General features: G+C 49.3%; 2 protein-coding genes across 3 annotated transcripts in view; one reads left to right on the top strand and one right to left on the bottom strand.

Annotated features, from left to right (window-relative positions):
- The window catches only part of Nrl (neural retina leucine zipper), a 23,249-nt gene extending 10,212 nt beyond the window's left edge, over nt 1-13,037 (bottom strand). For both annotated transcript variants that reach the window (XM_052733190.1, XM_052733191.1), the window contains exons 1-2: nt 12,858-13,037; nt 11,212-11,415 (exon numbers count right to left, since the gene is read on the bottom strand). The gene's annotated coding sequence lies outside the window, so the exon portion shown is untranslated. The remainder of the gene's footprint in view (nt 1-11,211; nt 11,416-12,857) is intronic.
- Nucleotides 10,572-19,284, top strand: Pck2 (phosphoenolpyruvate carboxykinase 2, mitochondrial). Its single transcript, XM_052733189.1, has 10 exons — nt 10,572-10,925; nt 13,044-13,289; nt 13,918-14,102; nt 14,188-14,391; nt 14,750-14,937; nt 15,246-15,408; nt 15,589-15,807; nt 17,941-18,078; nt 18,301-18,396; nt 18,598-19,284. Exons 1-10 carry the CDS (start codon nt 10,897-10,899, stop codon nt 19,050-19,052), a joined length of 1,923 nt encoding a protein of 640 aa, XP_052589149.1. The 5' UTR covers nt 10,572-10,896; the 3' UTR covers nt 19,053-19,284.

Below are 19,284 nucleotides of genomic sequence, written 5' to 3'. Positions count from 1 at the left end.
TACTGGTACTCTTGTCCCAGGTACAAAGATGCTTCTATATTTAAAAGAAAAAAAAATCATACACAGGCTGGAGAGACAGCTCCGCAGTTAAGAGCACGGGCTACTCTTCCAGAGGACCTGGGTTCAATTCCCAGAACCCACATGACAGCGCATAAGCACCTATAACTCCAGTTCCAGGAGATTTAACGCCCTCTTTTGACCTCTGAGGGAACTGCACACAAACACACAGTCAAAAAATATTTTTAAAAAATCATACACACACATACACACACACACACTCTTTTTATTTTGTAACTATCTGACTCTATTACCTGGGCCTGCCTGGGGCTTCTGTGCTAAAGCCATCCTCATGTCTCAGCCTCCAAAGCAGCTGTGACTATGTGCTCTAAAGATGGGCAGGATGCTATGAGATTTTATTTCATGAAGATGTAATATTTATTTGTTTATTTATTTACATACTTCAAGAAAGAAAGAGAGAGTACATAAAAGAACAAATCGCAGCCAGGCGGTGGTGGCGCACGCCTTTAATCCCAGCACTCGGGAGGCAGAGCCGGGCGGATCTTTGTGAGTTCGAGGCCAGCCTGGTCTACAGAGCGAGATCCAGGACAGGCACCAAAACTACACAGAGAAACCCTGTTGTTGCTAGAGTTTTCCTGCCTGGCCCACAGTCAGGACAAATCTCTGACACCCGCCAGTCCCAAGCCGCTCAAACCCGATCAAATAAACACAGAGACTTATATTGGTTTCAAACTGTATGGCCGTGGCAGGCTTCTTGTTAACTGTTCTTACAGCTTAAATTAATCCATTTCTATTAATCTATACCTTGCCACGTGGCTTGTGGCTTACCGGTACTTTACATCTTTCTTGTCCTGATGGCGGCTGGCAGTGTCTCCCTGACTCAGCCTTCCACCTCCCAGCTCTATTCTCCTCCTTGTCCCGCCTACACTTCCTGCCTGGCCACTGCCAATCAGTGATTTATTCATTGACCAATCAGCAACACATTTGACATACAGACCATCCCACAGCACCTTGTCTCCAAAAAACAAAAAAAAAAAAAAGAAAGAAAGAAAGAAAGAAAGAAAGAAAGAAAAGAAAAGAACAAATTGCACACATCAGCTCTCTCCAATTCTGTGGGTCCCAGCGATTAAACCAAGGTTCTAAGTCTTAGCAGCAAGAGCCTTAACTTGGTGAGCTGTCTCTCTGGTACAATGAAGATGTAATCTAATAGGAATTGTGATAGGAATCCTTCTGGAATAAGAATTCCAACACCAGTGTAGAAGAAAGCAGCTGTCACTGGTGGGCCAAAGCTCTCAAAAGGCTTCAATCCCAGGTCTAGTTTGTATTCTTGTTTTATACTCTAAGACCACAAGGTGGGGTGGACAAGCAAGATTTACAGAGGCATATGTGGCAGTCAGCAGCTTATTAAAGTCGATGACCCACGATTTCAGCCATTTCTCCAGGCCATTCTGTCCCAGGTAGCAAGTGAGGTCATGCTCGGCAAATACTCAGTCCAAGCAGAGCTCTAAGTGAATCACTAAATGAATCGATAAGCCCGTGCCTAATAATTGGCCTTTTCTACCTCATTCTACTTCAGAATAAGGGACAGGTTGCCTAAGGAAGTCACATTAAACTGAGACTGGTCAAATAATCCAACCTGAAAACATGAAGAGGGTGGGGATCCCAGGCTGCAGGGACGACATATGCAAAGCTCTGAGACAGGAAGGAGGTAGGCGCCATCACAAAACTGAAGACCAGCATAGCCAGGGGAAGTAAAGAAAGGTGAGCAAGATGGTGACAGGTGGGAAGGAGCAAGGTAGGGCATGGCGGGCCACTTCCAGGACAAGGGTTAGGCTTTCTTTAAAAGGATCACATTTGCACATGAAAAGATCTGTTCAGCACTTTCATTTGTGCAGGGGAGCAAAGTGGACTCAGAGAGCTGGAGCTCAGACATACCTGAGCAGAGTTTCAGGATATTAAAAACTGGTACCCGGGCTGGAGAGACGGCTCAGTGGTTAAGAGCACTGGCTGCTCTTCCAGAGGACCTGAGTTCAATTCCCAGCAACCACATGGTGGTTCACAACCATCTAGAGTAAGGCCTGGTGCCCTCTTGTGGAGTGCAGGGACACATGCAGGCAGAACACTCTATACATAATAAATAAATAAATCTTAAAAAAAAAAAAAACAAAAACCAAAAAACTGGTACCCACACTGAAGTCCAGTGGTGTGCAGAGAGCCAGCTTTCGGACACAGACACTTACCCAGCACCATCTCGTCCTCTCCTTCACACCATGGCTGACTGCAAGGGGTTCTGCATATAAACATGTAGCCTTCGAGGGCTGGAGAGATGGCTCAGCGGTTAAGAGCACTGATTGCCCTTCCAGGGGTCCTGAGTTCAATTCCCAGCAACCACATGGTGGCTCACAACCATCTGTAATGAGATCTGATGCCCTCTTCCGGCCTGCAGGCAAACACAGAACACTGTACACATAATAAAAAAATAGATCTTTTTTTTTTTTTTAAACGTAGCCTTTGAATCTGCCTGTCCCCACCTGGATACAAGTAACTTATTGGGAAAGACTTTCACAGGAAGTGAGAGAAAGGGCTGGAGAGAGGGAAAAGTTGAATTATGTTGCTGTTGCAATCAATAGGATCCATGGAAGCTGAGGAGCTGCATTGGACCTGTAGAGTTATCCTGAATTGAGGCACGGAGGCAAGCTTCTGCATTCTTAAAAGGACCAGTCATTAGGCACACTGCCCCAGGAAGGGGTATTGCATTTGCCATCACAGTCCCCTTTGGCCACAAAGCGTCTGAAATAGGAACAGCAGGAACTTTTTAGCCAGTTTCACCCGCCCTATTTTGTTTGTTTGTTTGTTTGTTGTTGTTGTTGTTGTTGGTTTTTTGTTTTGTTTTGGTTTGGGTTGGGTTTTGGTTTATTTATTTTTTTAATTTTTTGAGACAGGGTTTCTCTGTGTAGCTTTGTGCCTTTCCTGGAACTCACTCTGTAGCCCAGGCTGGCCTCGAACTCACAGAGATCTGCCTGGCTCTGCCTCCCGAGTGCTGGGATTAAAGGCATGTGCCACCACCGCCCGGCCACCTGCCCTATTTTTAACTACCTGTGGCCAAACGTGGTCTAAAACTACAAAGTTAGTTTTCTGGGTTGTTTGTCCATTTGTTTTTGAAGCAGAGTCTCACTCTGTACCCTAGGCTGGCCTCCAAATTATGGTAATCTCTCTGCCTCAGTTCCTGAATGCTAGGATTGCAGGTGTGAACCCGGCTCAGAAAATGCATAACTTTTATACTGTATCATTCTCATTTGAATAGGAAGCGTCCTCCTGGGTTCGTGTATTGGGAAGTTAGTTGCTGACTGACAGGCTTTGGGGAATGATTGGAATCTGAGGGTTCTGATCTAATCAATGGATTGATTTCTTGACAGGTTCATAATCTGATGGCATTATTGGAAGGCTGTGAAAAGTGGGAGATGGAATCTCGTTAGAAGAAGTATGTCGTTAGGCTGTGTCCTTGGGGATCTATCCTGACCTGACCCTGCATGTTTTCTTGCTTTCTGCTTCCTAGCTGCCATGAGGTAAGCAGCCTTCCTTTCTGTGTGCCTCCGACACCGTGAAGATTTGTCTCTAGGGACCCAGAAACAACAGAGTTGGCCATGATGGACTAAAACCTCTGAGCAGATGAACTAACCCTACCCCACCCCCACCTTGTTTATGTCAGATCTTTTTGTCACAGCAATAAGAAAAGTAGCTAAGGGGTTGGGGAGTTAGCTCAGTGGTACAGCACTTACCTAGCAAGCGCAAGGCCCTGGGTTCGGTACTCAGCTCCAGAAAAAAAAAAAAAAAAAGAAAAGTAGCTAATACCAATGCCACTCTGAGCACTGTGATAAAATCTCAGAACTTCCTGCCCTGTTCCAGCCAGAAGATGAACCATGGTCTAGTGCATCCATGCTGCACAGCACCAGTGAAAAGTCAGTTGGGGGCTGTCATTGTTAGCAGATGGGCTGTTCTGGTATCATATTACTTGTGTTCATTTAGCCATTATTTTACTTACTAATAACCACAAAGTCAGGAGTCATGGTGATGGCACGTGTCTCCTTCTGACATGTCATCAGATCAGTGGTAGCCTAGCCCTATGTCACAGTTTGTCTCATCGTGTAGGCATTGTATCATCTCACATCATAGAAAGAAGGGTACAACGAGGCTCTGAAAGAGACTATAAGGCCAGGCGTGGTGGCCATGCATTTAATCCCAGCACTAGGAAGACAGAAGCAGACAGATCTCTGTAAACTTGAGACCCGTCTTGTCTACACAGTGAGTTCCAGGCCAGCCAGTACATAGGAAGATTCTGACTCAAGAAAAGAAAGAAAGACTCTCACAACTTCCATCATAGTATGCTGTCATAATTATTCTCTTATTTTTCTATTTGTTTGCTTGAGATGGGGCCTCTCTACACAGCCCTGGCTGTCCTGGAACCCACTGTGTAGACCAGCCTGGCCTAGAACATACAGAGACCAGCTTGCCTCTGCCTTCCAAGAGCTAGAATTAAAGGCATGCACCACGATGCCTGGCTCACTCTCACGTGTTAACCTATTTATTTCAGTCGGTGTATGTACGTACCTGTACATGTTCATATGTGTGCAGGTACATACCCACATGTGTGCACATGTGGAGGTCAGAGGTCAATGTTAGATGTTTTACTCCATTGTTCACTCCATTGAAGACAAGGTCTCTCACTGAACCCGGAACTCACAAATCCAGCTAGACTGACCGCCCTGGGCTCCCGCCCTGGGAGCCTCCTGTCTGTCTCTCTGGCACTCAGATCACAGTCATGTGCCACATAGCCCAGCTTCTTTTTTTTAACTTGAGTGTGTGTGTGTGTGTGTGTGTGTGTGTGTGTGTGTACATGCACATGTGGGATCCAGAGGTCAGCGTAGGTGTCTTTCTTGCTCTCCACCTTATCTTTTGAGACAGGATCTCTCACTGACCACGAAGTTCATAAATCGGCTAGACTGGACTAGCTGGTGAACCTGAGATCTTCCTGTCTCTCCCTCAGGACTGGGATTAAAGATGTCTGCCACCAAACCCAGCTTATTACCTGGGTGCTAGGATCCAAACTCAGTTCTTCATGTTCGCTTGGGACTTTATCATCATCCCAGTCTCCTATTACTTTATTATCAATCACTTACTATGACCATTTATAGATCAAATTTTATCATAGATATGAATGTGTAAGAAAAATGAAGATGCCTACAGTGCCTTCTACTGTTGTGTTCTCTCTCTCTCTCTCTCTCTCTCTCTCTCTCTCTCTCTCTCATTCGGTTTTTTGAGAGAAGTTTTCTCTGTGTAGCCCTGGCTGTCCTGAAACTTGTTCTCTAGACCAGGCTAGCTTTGAACTCACAGAGATCTGCCTGTCTCTATGTCCAGAGTGCTGGGACTAAAGAGGTACGCCACCATGCCCAGAGCTACTGTTGTGTTTTCAAGTATCCAACAGGGTTAGTAACTTTCTCAGATAAATTGGGACTGTTCTCAACACTAGTCAGTCTGTGAGATATCCAAGAGATAAACCAAGATTGTCCCTAAGAGAGAGGGAAAAAAAAACAAAACACAGAGCCGGGCAAGGCTGGTCACACCCTGCCCCCTGGTTGTACTGTTTGGACACAGTGCCATCTGGTGGAGCAGGCTGAAGTTGGGGGGAGCAGGCTGAGGTTTGGGGGGAGCAGGCTGAGGTTGGGGGGACAGGCTGAGGTTGCGGGGAGCAGGCTGAGGTTGGGGGAGCAGGCTGAAGTTGGGGGGGAGCAGGCTGAGGTTGGGGGGAGCAGGCTGAGGTTGGGGGGACAGGCTGAGGTTGGGGAGTAGGCTGAGGTTGAGGGGACAGGCTGAGGTTGGGGAACAGGCTGAGGTTGGGGGAGCAGGCTGAGGTTGGGGGACAGGCTGAGGTTGGGGGAGCAGGCTGAGGTTGGGGGGACAGACTGAGGTTGGGGGGACAGGCTGAGGTTGGGGAGCAGGCTGAGGTTGGGGAGACAGGCTGAGATTGGGGAGTAGGCTGAGGTTGGGGGAGCAAACAACAGTCATGCAGGAGAATCCTACAGCATGCCCTTTACTTTGTCTCCCTGAAGCTGAAAAGGAAATGGTGGGCAAGAAGAGTTGAAGAAATGCAGGACTTGCTAGGTGTGGTGCTACATGCTTTCATCCCAGCACTCAGGAGGCAAGGCTAGCCGGTTCTACACAGCAAACCTGGGCCAGCCGGGGCCATATAGTGAGAAACCATCCCCAAAATAAAAAAAGAGTGAGGGATCATTCATTCTTTCACTCAGTCATTCACCAGCTGATTTTCATAGGAGGACACTGGTAGGGGACAGATAAAATCGAGACTCGTTTTATTTAGATTTTTCTTTCTACAAAACAGAGAAAGGTTAGGCAAGAAGGGAGGTGGAGGTGATAACTCCCGACAGCTAGAGGCCAGATTAGGAATTGGAGGCCTAAGCCTAGGCTAAGATTCTTAGGAGTCATCTTTTCCCATTTGTCTTTTGAGATAGGGTCTAGCTAACAATAAACCTAGAAAATAGTATATTATAGGAATGCAGGGAAGAAAAAATCTTGGCAATTAGAGTCAGAAAGACCTGGAACCAAATTCCATTTCTCCTGCCAATCAGATATGTGACTTTGAGCAAATGACTTAAGCTTCAGTGTCTACATCCACAAGATAAAGTGATTGTGGACTGAATGAGACTTGCAGGCAGAGCCAGAACCTAGCTAGCACCTACTATCACGTCATGAAGATCAATCCTTTCTCTTAACTCTCCAAAGTGATTCTATACACACAAAAGACACATGGGGCATTGAAAAGCACAGTGCCAGGAAGTGCCTTGGGAGCTGCCACATAAAGCCAGGTGAAAGGGGAGCCCTGTATCAAGGGTGGTATGGACAGATTTAAGAGCGAATTGGGCAGAACAATTCTACAGGTCCTGGTGTCTAGTTAGCTATGGAAGATTAGAAAAAAAATACTGTAGTCTAATTCAGGAACTCTCTGGGGCAACTTGCTAGATGATGGTACCATTTGCTGAGACAGAGAACCATGGGAGCTGGAGAGCTTGTGAACAAGATGATGACCTTCAGAAAGTCAACCAAGCTGATGCCACTGTGAACAGCCTGAGGCCTAAAATGCAGTCAAGGAGTAAGTTGGTGGTGGCAAGGTGACCATGAACAGAGTTTTAGTGCCGGGATTATGGGGCAGAGCATGGGGGTGGGAGTGGTAAAAGTCTACATACATGAAATTAAATGCAGATTCAAGTCTGAATGGGAAGCACTGAGGACCAGCTACAGACCACCATTCGAGGTCACTATACTCCAGCACAAAACTCTGAGGAGTCAAAAAAAAAAATCAAGATTATTTTTACTGAAAGTGGCGGAATCCACTTAAAATTAGCTTAAGTTAGAGAACAAATGTATTCATTCTTGTCACAAGAACATCGGCTTTCTGCTCCACCTAGAAACAGCCACATCTCCTCCATGAAGTGCTAGCCTAATGCCTGAGATGTAATAGTAAAGGTTAGAAAGAATGGATTTGGCTGTACTAGGTGCCTAGTCACCAAGACTGCCTTCAACTCTACCAGAGTAGGTATTGTTGACATCAGTGACGCCTTCATTGACCTCAACTGTGTGGTCTACATGTCCCACAGTTTATATGATTATACCCATGGCAAGTTCCATGGTCCCATCCAGGATGAGAATGGGAAATTTGTCTTTAATCTTGCAGGAGTTAGATCCTGCCAACATCAAATGGGTAGATGCTGGCGCCAAGTATGTGGTGGGGTCTACTGGTGTCTTCACCGTCAGGAAGAAGGGTGTGGCCCACTTGAAGGATGGAGCCACGAGGGTCATCATCTCTGCCCTTTATGGTAACACCTCTTGGGATGGGTGTGAACCATGAGAGACACAACTCAAGTTTATCAGCAATGCCTCAAGTACCACAGACTGCTCGGCAACCTCCAGCCCCAAGCCAAGGTCATCCATGGAAACAGTTCAGCGTCATCAAGGGACTTAGAACCACAGTCTATGCTGTGACTGTCACCCAGAAGACCTTGGCTGCCCCTCACCCCTGGGAAATCATGGTGTAATGGCCATGAGGCTGCCCAAAACATCATTCCTGCATTTCTGATGCTGCCAAAGCTGTGGACAAAGATCATCCCAGAGTTAAACAGGGAGCTCATTAACATGCCCTCTGTGTTCCTACTCCCCCTGTGTGTCCTGGATCTGACATGCTGCCTGGAGAAAACTGCCATTTAGGAGACACCAAGAAGGTGGTGGCCAAGTGGTGGTGGCGCACGCCTTTAATCCCAGCACTCGGCAGGCAGAGGCAGGAGGATCTCTGAGTTTGAAGCCAGCCTGGGCTACAGTGTGAGTTCCAGGAAAGGCACAAAGCTAAACAGAGAAACCCTGTCTCAAAAAATAAAAAAAATAAATAAATAAAATAAAAATTTTTTTAAAAAAAGCTAATCCCAGCACTAGGGAGGCAGAAGCAGTTGAATCTCCATGCACTCAAGGCTAGCTTGGTCTACATAGTGAGTTCCAGGACTACATGGAGAGACCCTGACTCAAGAATAAATAGATAGATAGATAGATATTTAGATAGATAGATAGATAGATAGATAGATAGATAGATAGATAGATAAGAAATAAGAAGGTGGTAAAGCAGGCATTGGAGGGCCCCCTAAAGGGCATCCTGGGCTTATCTGGGGACAAGGCTGTTTCCTGAGACTCTTAACAGCAACATCCGGTCTATCTTTGATAGTGGGCCCAGCATTGTTCTCAACAACCACTCTGTCAAGGTCATGTCCAGGTATGACAAGGAATTTGGCTACAGCAACAGAGTGGTGGACCTCATGGTCCACATGGCCTCTAAGGAGTAAGAAACTCTGGACCACCTGCCCCAGCATGAACAGGATAGGAAGAGAGAACCCTTCAGCTGCTAAGGAGACCCTGCCTCAACTCAGTCCCCTGCCCACGGAGCATCTCCCCTCAGTTTCCAACCCAGAACCTCAGAAGAAGTGGGGACTTAAGAAGGATTTAACAGGGCTGGAGAGATGGCTCAGCAGTTAAGAGCACTGGCTGCTCTTCCAAAGGATCCAGGTTCAATTCTCAGCACCCACATGACAGCTCACAACTGTCTGTAACTCCAGTTTTCCAGGGGACCTGGCATCCTCCCACAGACATACATGCAAAACCCAAATGTACATAAAAATAAGTAAATAATTTTTTTTTTTAAAGAAGCAGCAGCCTTTAAGATATCTCAGTAAAGTCCACTGTGGGGTTAGGGAAAATCTACTGATCTTTATCTCTCGTCCCTGCTTCTGTCTCAGGCAGGCTTTGCAGTACCAGCTGACATCCCATAGAACCCAGTTTATATTCTCCCAACTCAGCAATCCAGCAGAAAATGACCTCATTTCCAAAGTTTACAGAAAAAGTCTGACAGGGATCTCAGGTCCCCATCTCTGAGCATCCGGACTGCTCTGGTCGGAGGGTGGGCCACATCCATTGGCCCTAAGAGAATCAAGGGCAGACCCACGTGACCTGATGGGTCGCCAAAGGAGAGTCAAAGTGCTGTTACCAGAAAGAGGGGGGATTCTGTGCAGATGTTCACCTTAGATGTGTTGAGTTTCAAGTGCTTCAGCATTTGGATTGTAGATACCCAGGGTCTCAAGATGGAATGTCAAGTTAAGAAATTACTCAAGGACTTTATGATAGTGGCAAGATGAGGGCAGATATGTTTCTTAGGATTGGGGGAGGGGAGGACCAAAGAAATGTCCCTGGACCTGAAAGATCCCACCCATGGTGCTAGAGAAAACTCCCTTGATAAAAAGCAAGACAAGCTGGGCGGTGGTGGTGCACGCCATTAATCCCAGCACTCGGGAGGCGGAACCAGGTGGATCTCTGTGAGTTCGAGGTCACCCTGGTCACCCTGGTCTACAGAGCAAGATCCAGGACAGACTCCAAAGCTACACAGAGAAACCCTGTCTCGAAAGAAGAAGAAGGAGAAGGAGGAGGAGGAGGAGGAGGAGGAGGAGGAGGAGGAGGAGGAGGAGGAGGAGGAGGAGAAGGAGAAGGAGGAGAAAGACAAGGACAACAGTTGTTTGTTTTCGTTTTTTATTTGAGGACTAAGGAAAACTTAGCTTTGGGCCCCTGCAAAAGAAAGGCCTAAGGCGCCGGGCGGTGGTGGCGCACGCCTTTAATCCCAGCACTCGGGAGGCAGAGCCAGGCGGATCTCTGTGAGTTCGAGGCCAGCCTGGGCTACCAAGTGAGTTCCAGGACAGGCGCAAAGCTACACAGAGAAACCCTGTCTCGAAAAACCAAAAAAAAAAAAAAAAAAAGAAAGGCCTAAGGCTAGGCGTGCTCTGGAAAGGTAAAGCCAGTCCCCGAGGTTTTAGACATCTGGCTATTCTGGGCTCCCACTCCTGGTCTCATCCCTCATTCTTAGCTTGTTTGACATTCGATGTGTTTTGGTTGCTATCTCTAAGGAGCAACAGCCTTCAAAGTTACATCAGTAGCCCTGCAGCGTGGCGGGTCGTGGGGCGGAGCCTCGGAGTGGGCGGGTCCAAGGTGAACTCAAGCCTCCAATGGGAAGAGCAGGCTTGCGGGAATGATGACTGTAGGGCGGAAGCTTCACAGAGCTGGTGCCCGGAGCCCTGGCCAGTGAGCGGGCCCACAGATGGGCGAGAGAACCAGCTAGGTTCCGCCCCGGCGCCTGCCCGCCTCCTTTTTAAGCGCCTCCCGCCCAACCTCAGCTCCCTCCTGCTTTGCCACGCTCCTTCCTTCCCCGCCTTCCACGCTCCTTGTCTCCCCCGACTGCGCTGGTTCCTGTGGCCACCCCGCAGCGCCAGCCCAGGTGCCATGGCAGCTATGTACCTCCCCAGCCTGCGGTGAGTGACCCATAGGCCGGGGCCCACTCCGTGCTCCTCCATCGGAGCTGCCTCCGCTTGTTTCTCATCCTAGGAAGAGACTGGCAGGGCGGCTGTTGACCAGCCTGGGTCTCACGGGGATGCGTCCCCCACCCCACCCCCTTTCTCCAGCCACGCGAGCTCTCCCAGCCTCCGTGCTCTCCTACCCCTCCCTCCCCACTTGTGCTGTCTTCTGTCTGCCACTCTCAACCTCCTCCCGCTTCTCCTTTGCCTCCCCGAGCCCTGTCTCTGCAAATCCTTTACTTACCAGGTGTAATTCTTTCAGACTGGGGCTCCCAGGCAATCCCTCAATGCTGTGAGGAGCCATAAGGCCCTGAGGCCAAAGGGCTTGTTGAGCCTTTGGGAGCCCAAGCTCAAAGCTCCCGAAAGAAGGTAGAAGGTAAACATCATTCGCTGCCTCCCGAGAATGGAACCTGGCATGAAGCCCAGTGGAGCCTCAGGGACCTGGGGACTGGGGAGGAAGGGAGGGAAGGAAGGAAGATGGGAGAAGGGGGGCAAATTGCCTTCTTTTGAACTTGGCTGGCTTCTTCCCCTAGCAGGTCCTGGACCCCAAGCTTGCCCTGGCTGGTTGCCCTCCTGCCATACCAGCAGGTCTCTCCTCTGTGTGTCCCCTTCTCCAGGGTCTTTGACACTGAGCCTAAACCGGACTCCTTATCTCTCCCATGCAGATTTTACTTGGTCAGTTTATGGAGTGGTCTGTGAAGGATAGTGAGATGTCCCTCTTAGAGGCATGCAGGAGGATGGGGGTGGCCCTGGAGGAAGCCGTGCTTCATGTAAGACAACGGGAGAGCAGCTTTCAAGGCTGTGCCTTTAAAATTAATCTCTCAGGGAAACGTTCCTGGACAGAAAAAGGTACAAGGAGCCCTGCTTTGCTGGGCCCCCAACCCCCTAGGGCCACACTAAGCATGCTGCCCTTTTTGTCTTCTGGAAAACACGCCACCCAGGCCCAAACCCCCACATCCAAGAGCTCCATTTTCTTCCTTCCCAGGCATATAGCCTGTGATCTGAGTTTCCTGACCTCTCAGAGTGTTCTGACCTACCACCAACCCCTAAAGTTCTGTAGGCATGCGGCCTCTAAGGCGAGCCAAGGAGGGCACAGGCTGAAGCCATCATGGTCTACTGTGGGTTTCTGGCAGGTGAGGCCTTGCATGTGAGGAGGGTAACTACCTCTCTTGGCCTTTGCTATCTTGGGTCCAGACCAATCACAACAGACCCTACTATCTTCCAGGAACATAACAGAACAAACAATACTGAGACCCTGCCCTTCTGAAAATCTAGGCAAGGACCCCTGGCAGTGACATTCGTTATTCTTATCAGCCTTTCACTTAAAGTTAAAAAATATTTAACTAAGCTGGGCAGCGGTGGCGCACACCTTTGATCCCAGCACTTGGGAAGCAGAGGCAGGCGGATCTCAGTGAGTTCCAGGGCTGTTAACACAGAGAAACCTTGTCTCAAAAAACAAAAATAAAATAACAAAAACTTAGCCAATCATTGTTGACCCAGGTGAACAAATGCACTATCTGAACCCCCAACACCAGCTGTCTTTATGCAAGAATCCTAATCTGAAAACCAGGCATTGGAAGAGGGCTCTAAAAACTACGCCCTTTGTTGAAACATTTACACCAAGAAAAAGATAAAAATAACTGCCATTTTAACACAAAAACTGTGACTGAAAAGAACACTGGTGAGGATTTTTAAAATAGCCTCAGGAAGCTCTCATCTGGGCAGTTCCTTGACGCTTGGGCCACGAGGCACCTGCTTCTTTCTAATCCTGCAGCAGACGTAGTAAAACAGCATGGGCCACACGTGCAGTATCAGCATGCATACTTCTCCAGCCAGATGTGTGCTTTTTTGTTTATTTGACCACCTCTTTCCTGGTCAGGAGACACATACCTCATAAAGGCCACAGATGCAGGTAGTCCGAGCTCATTCCACGTACCAACCGTATGTAACCTGGTGCCTGCAACCAGATATGTTTTATTAGTGCCTTCCAGAGCCCAAGCTTCCTGTTCTCCCTCCCCAAAACCTGTCTCCCATGATAGTCACCGGATGGTTGCCTCTCTGTTTTGACTCTTACAGGCTTAGCTGGCATGGGCTGAGGCCCTGGTGCCGGTCACCATGCCGTAGCATCCAGACCCTGCGTGTGCTCAGTGGAGATCTGGGCCAGCTGCCAGCTGGAGTTCGGGACTTTGTGGAGCGCAGTGCCCGTCTGTGCCAACCAGAGGGCATCCACATCTGTGATGGCACTGAGGCTGAGAACACTGCCACCCTGGCCCTGCTGGAACAGCAGGGTCTCATCCGGAAGCTCCCCAAGTACAAGAACTGGTAAGCCTTGAAACTAGCTGCCCCTGAAACAAAGGCTGCTGCTTAGGCTGAGGTCTCTTTGGGTTCACCAAGACAAAGATATTTCTAGACAATACCAGTGGAATGAACCAGAATGGGAGCTTCTTGAGGGGAAGTGGGCTAGGAAGTGAATGTTTTCACTTAAATGAAAAAGTTGATAGGAGTTTACAAATGGGAGTTCTTGCTTTTGGGGTGAAAGGACCGACTGCCTTCCCCCCACACACACTTCATTTAACACTTCATGAAACATACCTCTACCAGGGGTAGAGGCTCCAAGGCTGGGCCTTGAGGAAACCACCTCTTAACGAGACAAAGCCTAAAGGAACTAAAATGTAGTTGGCTAAGAAAACATAAGGCAAACAGACCTGGAGCCAAAGTTGGACTTAAAAAGTGAGTTTCGTGGTACATGCCTTTAATCCCAGCACTTAAAGGCAAATAGATCTCTGTGAGTTCGAGGCTAGCCTGGTCTATATAGTGAGTTCCAGGACAGGTAGAGCTACATGGTGAGACCCTGTCTTGGAAGAAAAAAAAAACAAAAAACAAAGTGAGTCTGAAGACAAGTGAACTAACTCTATTAGACACCATTTCCTGGCAATCCTGTCTCCCCCAGCTGGCTGGCTCGCACAGACCCCAAGGATGTGGCACGGGTAGAGAGCAAGACGGTGATTGTCACTCCTTCGCAGCGGGACACAGTGCCCCTTCTAGCTGGTGGGGCCCGTGGGCAGCTGGGCAACTGGATGTCGCCGGATGAGTTCCAGCGAGCTGTGGACGAGAGATTCCCAGGATGCATGCAGGGTAACAAGTCAGGGACACAGAAGCGGGGCACTGGAGCTATGGCTGGGTTTGGAATCCTTCATCCAGGTGGCACCTTCCTCCGTAGGCCGTACCATGTATGTGCTTCCGTTCAGCATGGGTCCTGTGGGCTCCCCGCTGTCCCGCATTGGAGTGCAGCTCACTGACTCAGCTTATGTGGTGGCAAGCATGCGTATTATGACCCGCCTGGGAACACCTGTCCTTCAGGCCCTGGGAGATGGTGACTTCATCAGGTGTCTGCATTCAGTGGGCCAGCCCCTGACTGGGCATGGTGAGTACCTATGCTATCGAGAGTAGGACACCGAGACCTTCTTGCCCTCAGAGGGAGCCCCAAATCTTACCCATCCACAGAGAAATTGTGGATGTGAATGATTACTCCCCAAGGCCCAGGGAAGCATTCTGGACTGGAGTAACACTGTTTGGAGAACAGTTTACACAGGATTCAGAAGTCAGTCTCCATGTCTGATAGAGGCACAAGAGTTGATGGGTCCTGGAAAAGGGGGCTTAGCTACCCCTGGACACTGCCAGTGCTTCCAAGTGTCTTTTGGGTCAGTCCTTAATCCCTCCAGTCCCCGACACCCTGGTTTCTGATGCCACTACCAGCAGCACTCTGACTCCATTGTCTCCAGGGGATCCTGTGAGCCAGTGGCCATGCAATCCGGAAAAAACCCTGATTGGCCACGTGCCAGACCAGCGGGAGATCGTCTCCTTCGGCAGCGGCTATGGTGGTAACTCCTTGCTGGGCAAGAAGTGCTTTGCCCTGCGCATCGCCTCTCGCCTGGCCAGGGATGAGGGCTGGCTGGCAGAGCACATGCTGGTGAGGGCCTGGTGAGGAACTGAGCAGCTGTGGACAGGGGGGTGGTTGGGGAAGCCTTGGCAGTCTGCCTCGGCCTTGCTCCTTCCTGCCAGGTGCCAGGACGGTGAGCCTGAAAGCCTGAAGTGTTAGCTCCAGGCTGCTGAACATTGCTACCCTGGCCCTAGAGAAGGGGGGGACACCTGCTTAGGGAATAAACATTAGTGTCCATTCCCCGCTCCCTACCCCACTCCCTGCTAGCTGCCCTTATCCATGCAGACTACACCCTGACTTTTGGTGACTTCATTCTGTTCTCTTTGCCTCCGACACAGATTTTGGGGATCACCAACCCTGCAGGGAAAAAGCGCTATGTGGCAGCTGCTTTTCCCAGTGCCTGTGGCAAAACCAATCTGGCTATGATGCAGCCAGCCTTGCCAGGCTGGAGAGTAGAGTGTGTGGGGGACGACATCGCCTGGATGAGGTTTGACAGTGAAGGTGAGGGCCCTTTTCCTAGCAGCCAGCATGGTCCCCATACCTCAGTGAGTCCAGCAACCCCAGAAACAAAGCCTCTCTATATCAGAGCTACGGTCCCAAAAAAGGAGATAGCGAAGGACCTCCTTCAGCCTCACATCTCGGCTTTTCCTAAGGGCCTTTCCTTTCTTCCACTTTTGGCAGGTCAGCTCCGGGCCATCAACCCTGAGAACGGCTTCTTTGGGGTGGCCCCGGGCACCTCTGCTACCACCAATCCCAATGCAATGGCCACAATCCAGAGTAACACTCTTTTCACCAATGTGGCCGAGACCAGTGATGGCGGTGTGTACTGGGAAGGCATTGACCAGCCTCTTCCACCTGGTGTCACCGTAACCTCCTGGCTGGGAAAGCCCTGGAAACCTGGTATGTGGGGTGAGGAAATTGTGACAGAGGCCCCAGGGCTCGGCACTTTTTTTTTTTTAATGTGGGTGTGCATTTTGCCTACAAGTGCCTGTACATCATATGCATGCAGTGAACAGGGCAGCAGATCCCCTGGAACTGGAATTACAGAAGGTTGTGAGCCACCATGTAGGTGCTGGGAATCGAACCTGTGTCCTTTGCAAAAGCAGCCAGTCTCCAGCCATAGCAACTTTAATGATGAAAACCCTCTACGACCGTAGCCTTTTGTAGTTTCCAACACCAGGCAAGATCTCAGTTTGCGTCTCTGATCCATTAATCATTGTTTGGAGATCTGGATAATTACTCAAGTTTTCAACAGTTTTTCCCACCAACTCAATGGGGTTTATCATAGTACTCACCTGTTAAGATTATGGGAGGATTAAGTAATACATAAAAGGAGTTTAACATACTATCAGATACATAGCACTTGTCAATAGTAAACATAAGCTGGGGTTGTGGGGGAAGAACTATTTGGAAAACTGTTACAGAGGGAATTGGGCCGGTAACATTTGACCTATTTGGAAAGACGGAAGCCTGTCTCCTTTGCCACTTGGCTCCTGCGTTCCCCTGCTTATACCAGTGTCCGAAGTTACCCTACCCTTCCATCCCTCGCTATAATCCTTCTACATGAACTCAGGCTAACACTTTACACTTTCTTGGAGGCTGATTTCCTGACCCTGTCATTACCGCGATGCCTCAGAGACCCATCCCTCCCCACGCCTTGCACTCCCAACAATCACTTTTACTGCCTTCTGCAGTTACAGGGAGAGAGAGCACAGCAGAGGAAGGGCTTGTGGTCACTGAAGGCCGAATGTGAGCCTTCCAGACAGCCTAGCAGTCAACCTCCAAACAAGACCAGCCTTTTTTTCTCTAACACCATCATTAAGGCCCCCTCAGTCTCCCTGCCCAACTGAGAAATCCAAAAAACAATAATCTTCCCTACAGGCCAGTTTCCCAACCCTTTCATCAACTCTGAATTCACTGATAAAACTAGAGAGTCACATGCCCGTCTTTAGTTCCCAGAACCATAAACACCCTTAACTAGGGTCCCAGGCTGGGAGGTGGCAGGGACAGACTTGTTGACCCATGGCTCCCTCACCCCTACTTCCAGCCTGGCCATCATCTCCCAATGGAGAAAGCACTGTGCCTGTATGGTCCCCCAGTGGTGCTCACCCATGTGCCACTGACTTGGTTCCTAGCTTCTCTCCAATACACTTGAAGGTGTCAGGTGCTCTGGGCTCCTCAGGTTATGTCCCTCACTGAGTTCATGCCCCAGCCTACCACTCTGTCGGGGTCTGGGCAGGCCCACAGAAATAACTAAAGTAACGCTAGCTTTAAAATCCATCACTGGGCTAGCAGGATGGCTCGGCATGTTGAAGTGCTTAGCACCAAGGTCTGATGACCTGCGTTAGCTCCCTAGGAGCCTCGTGGAGGAAGAAGACAAGTGGTCCTCTGACTTCCACATGCATGCCATGGCAACACCTACTCCTATCATGATAAAACAAACTGAATGTGTAATAAAAGCAATTCCTGTTTACATTTTGATAGCTCAGGAGATTGTCTTCCCTGGTTTGTTAATGAAAAGTCAGTTGCTTGAAACATTGACCTGACATTCTTGGTTTTGCTTTAGGCTCAGGAAAATTAGTTTGGGAAATAATAATCCTGTAAATAAAGTTTCTGGGAAGAAAATTATTGTAACTACATGCCAATATCTAATTCTGCTCCCTTAAGTCTTGGTCAATGCCAAGGACCCAAAGTGCCCCGTGAGATCCCAGTTCCTCTCTCACGGTTGTCTATTATCCATAGCGCCATTATTGATTGATAAATAGCCTGATCTTTGTGGGAAGATGTCCTGGATTCCTTCTTCCATACCACACAAGGTTGTAAGTAGCTGAGGAAACCAAAGGAAACCTTGCAAGGGCTGGAGATGGACCTCAGTGGTAGAGGACTTGCCTAGGACCCCGGGTTAAGCCTCTGCATCATGAAAGGAAGAAAAACTAAGAGGAAAAAAAAAAAGTATCACTGTGTGTGCTCATGTATGTCCATGCTGACAATGGACACGACCTTGGAAACGATGGCATTTGCATTCTCTGCCAGGTGACACAGAACCCTGTGCACATCCGAATTCACGCTTTTGTGTCCCGGCTCGCCAGTGTCCCATCATGGACCCAGCCTGGGAAGCACCAGAAGGTGTCCCTATTGATGCCATCATCTTTGGAGGCCGCAGACCCAAAGGTAAACAGCATGTGGACTCTGTTTCTTTGTAGTAAAAGGTCCAGCTCTGCAGTCAAGCTCCAGCCTTCCCGTACTGAAAACTCACAGGACCCCTCGCTCTGGACCCCCAGCTGCTGCTGCTGTCTATCTCCTTCTCCCTTGATGGATGCAAAGTGTGCGGGAGGCATGGGTCTGAAACTGGAAGGAAGGGGTTGCCTGTAAACCTGCTCGTTGGTGTTCCAGGGGTTCCTCTGGTGTACGAGGCCTTCAGCTGGCGTCACGGGGTGTTTGTAGGCAGCTCCATGCGCTCTGAGTCCACGGCAGCTGCGGAACACAAAGGTGAGTTCACACCCTCCATTGTTCCCTGTCCCTGCCCCCATACTGGTCCCACCCTGACTCCCTTTCTCCCATCCCTTCTCTTCACTTTCCCTGAAGATTTCAGAACTGTGGTCTTTTACCCAGCCTCTGCCAGCTGGACACGGGGTCCCCTTCCCTTCCCTAGAAAGGAAGATTCCTTACCTACCCTCCTTTCTGCCTTAGGAAAGATCATTATGCATGATCCCTTTGCCATGCGGCCTTTCTTCGGCTATAACTTTGGACACTACCTCCAACACTGGCTGAGCATGGAGGGACACAGAGGAGCCCGGCTGCCTCGTATCTTCCATGTCAACTGGTTCCGGCGAGATCAGGCGGGCCGCTTCCTGTGGCCAGGTTTTGGGGAGAATGCTCGTGTGCTAGACTGGATCTGCAGGCGATTAGAAGGAGAAGACAGTGCCCAAGAGACTCCCATTGGGCTAGTACCAAAGGAAGGAGCCCTGGATCTCAGTGGCCTCAAAGCAATAGACACCATTCAGCTGTTTTCCATCCCCAAGGACTTCTGGGAACAGGAGGTTCGTGATATTAGGAGCTACTTGACAGAGCAAGTCAATCAGGATCTGCCCAAGGAGGTGTTGGCTGAGCTTGAGGCCCTGGAGGGGCGTGTACGAAGAATGTGACCTGAGGCTCTAGGAGCATGTGCAAAGAATATGACCTGAGGCTCTAGGGGTGTGTGCAAAGAATGTGACCCGAGGCTCTAGGCTAGCAAGAGCACAGCACCCCATCTGGGTAGAGAACTCCCAGGCTCTTAGAAAACATGAACAATTTGACATTAAAACGTCTGAGTGTTGGGAGGCCAGGCCACAGACCTCCTCCCATGCTGTCTAATAAGAGATTTGCATTTATTTTATA

This window comes from Peromyscus californicus, unplaced genomic scaffold (assembly GCF_007827085.1).
Source record: "Peromyscus californicus insignis strain IS unplaced genomic scaffold, ASM782708v3 Scaffold_12__1_contigs__length_115047231, whole genome shotgun sequence".
Taxonomy (NCBI): Eukaryota; Metazoa; Chordata; class Mammalia; order Rodentia; family Cricetidae; genus Peromyscus; species Peromyscus californicus.
The sequence above is the reverse complement of the archived record's forward strand: the minus strand, read 5'-3'. Positions and strand labels throughout refer to the sequence as shown.

What these genes read in the sequence shown, in the direction of transcription:
- Pck2 (XM_052733189.1), top strand. Translation starts at nt 10,897, where the DNA reads ATGGCAGCTATGTACCTCCCCAGCCTGCG. An exon ending in CTCCCCAAGTACAAGAACTG is followed by an intron (nt 13,290 to 13,917) that starts GTAAGCCTTGAA and finishes TGTCTCCCCCAG; the next exon opens with CTGGCTGGCTCGCACAGACC. An exon ending in GGGAAAGCCCTGGAAACCTG is followed by an intron (nt 15,808 to 17,940) that starts GTATGTGGGGTG and finishes ATTCTCTGCCAG; the next exon opens with GTGACACAGAACCCTGTGCA.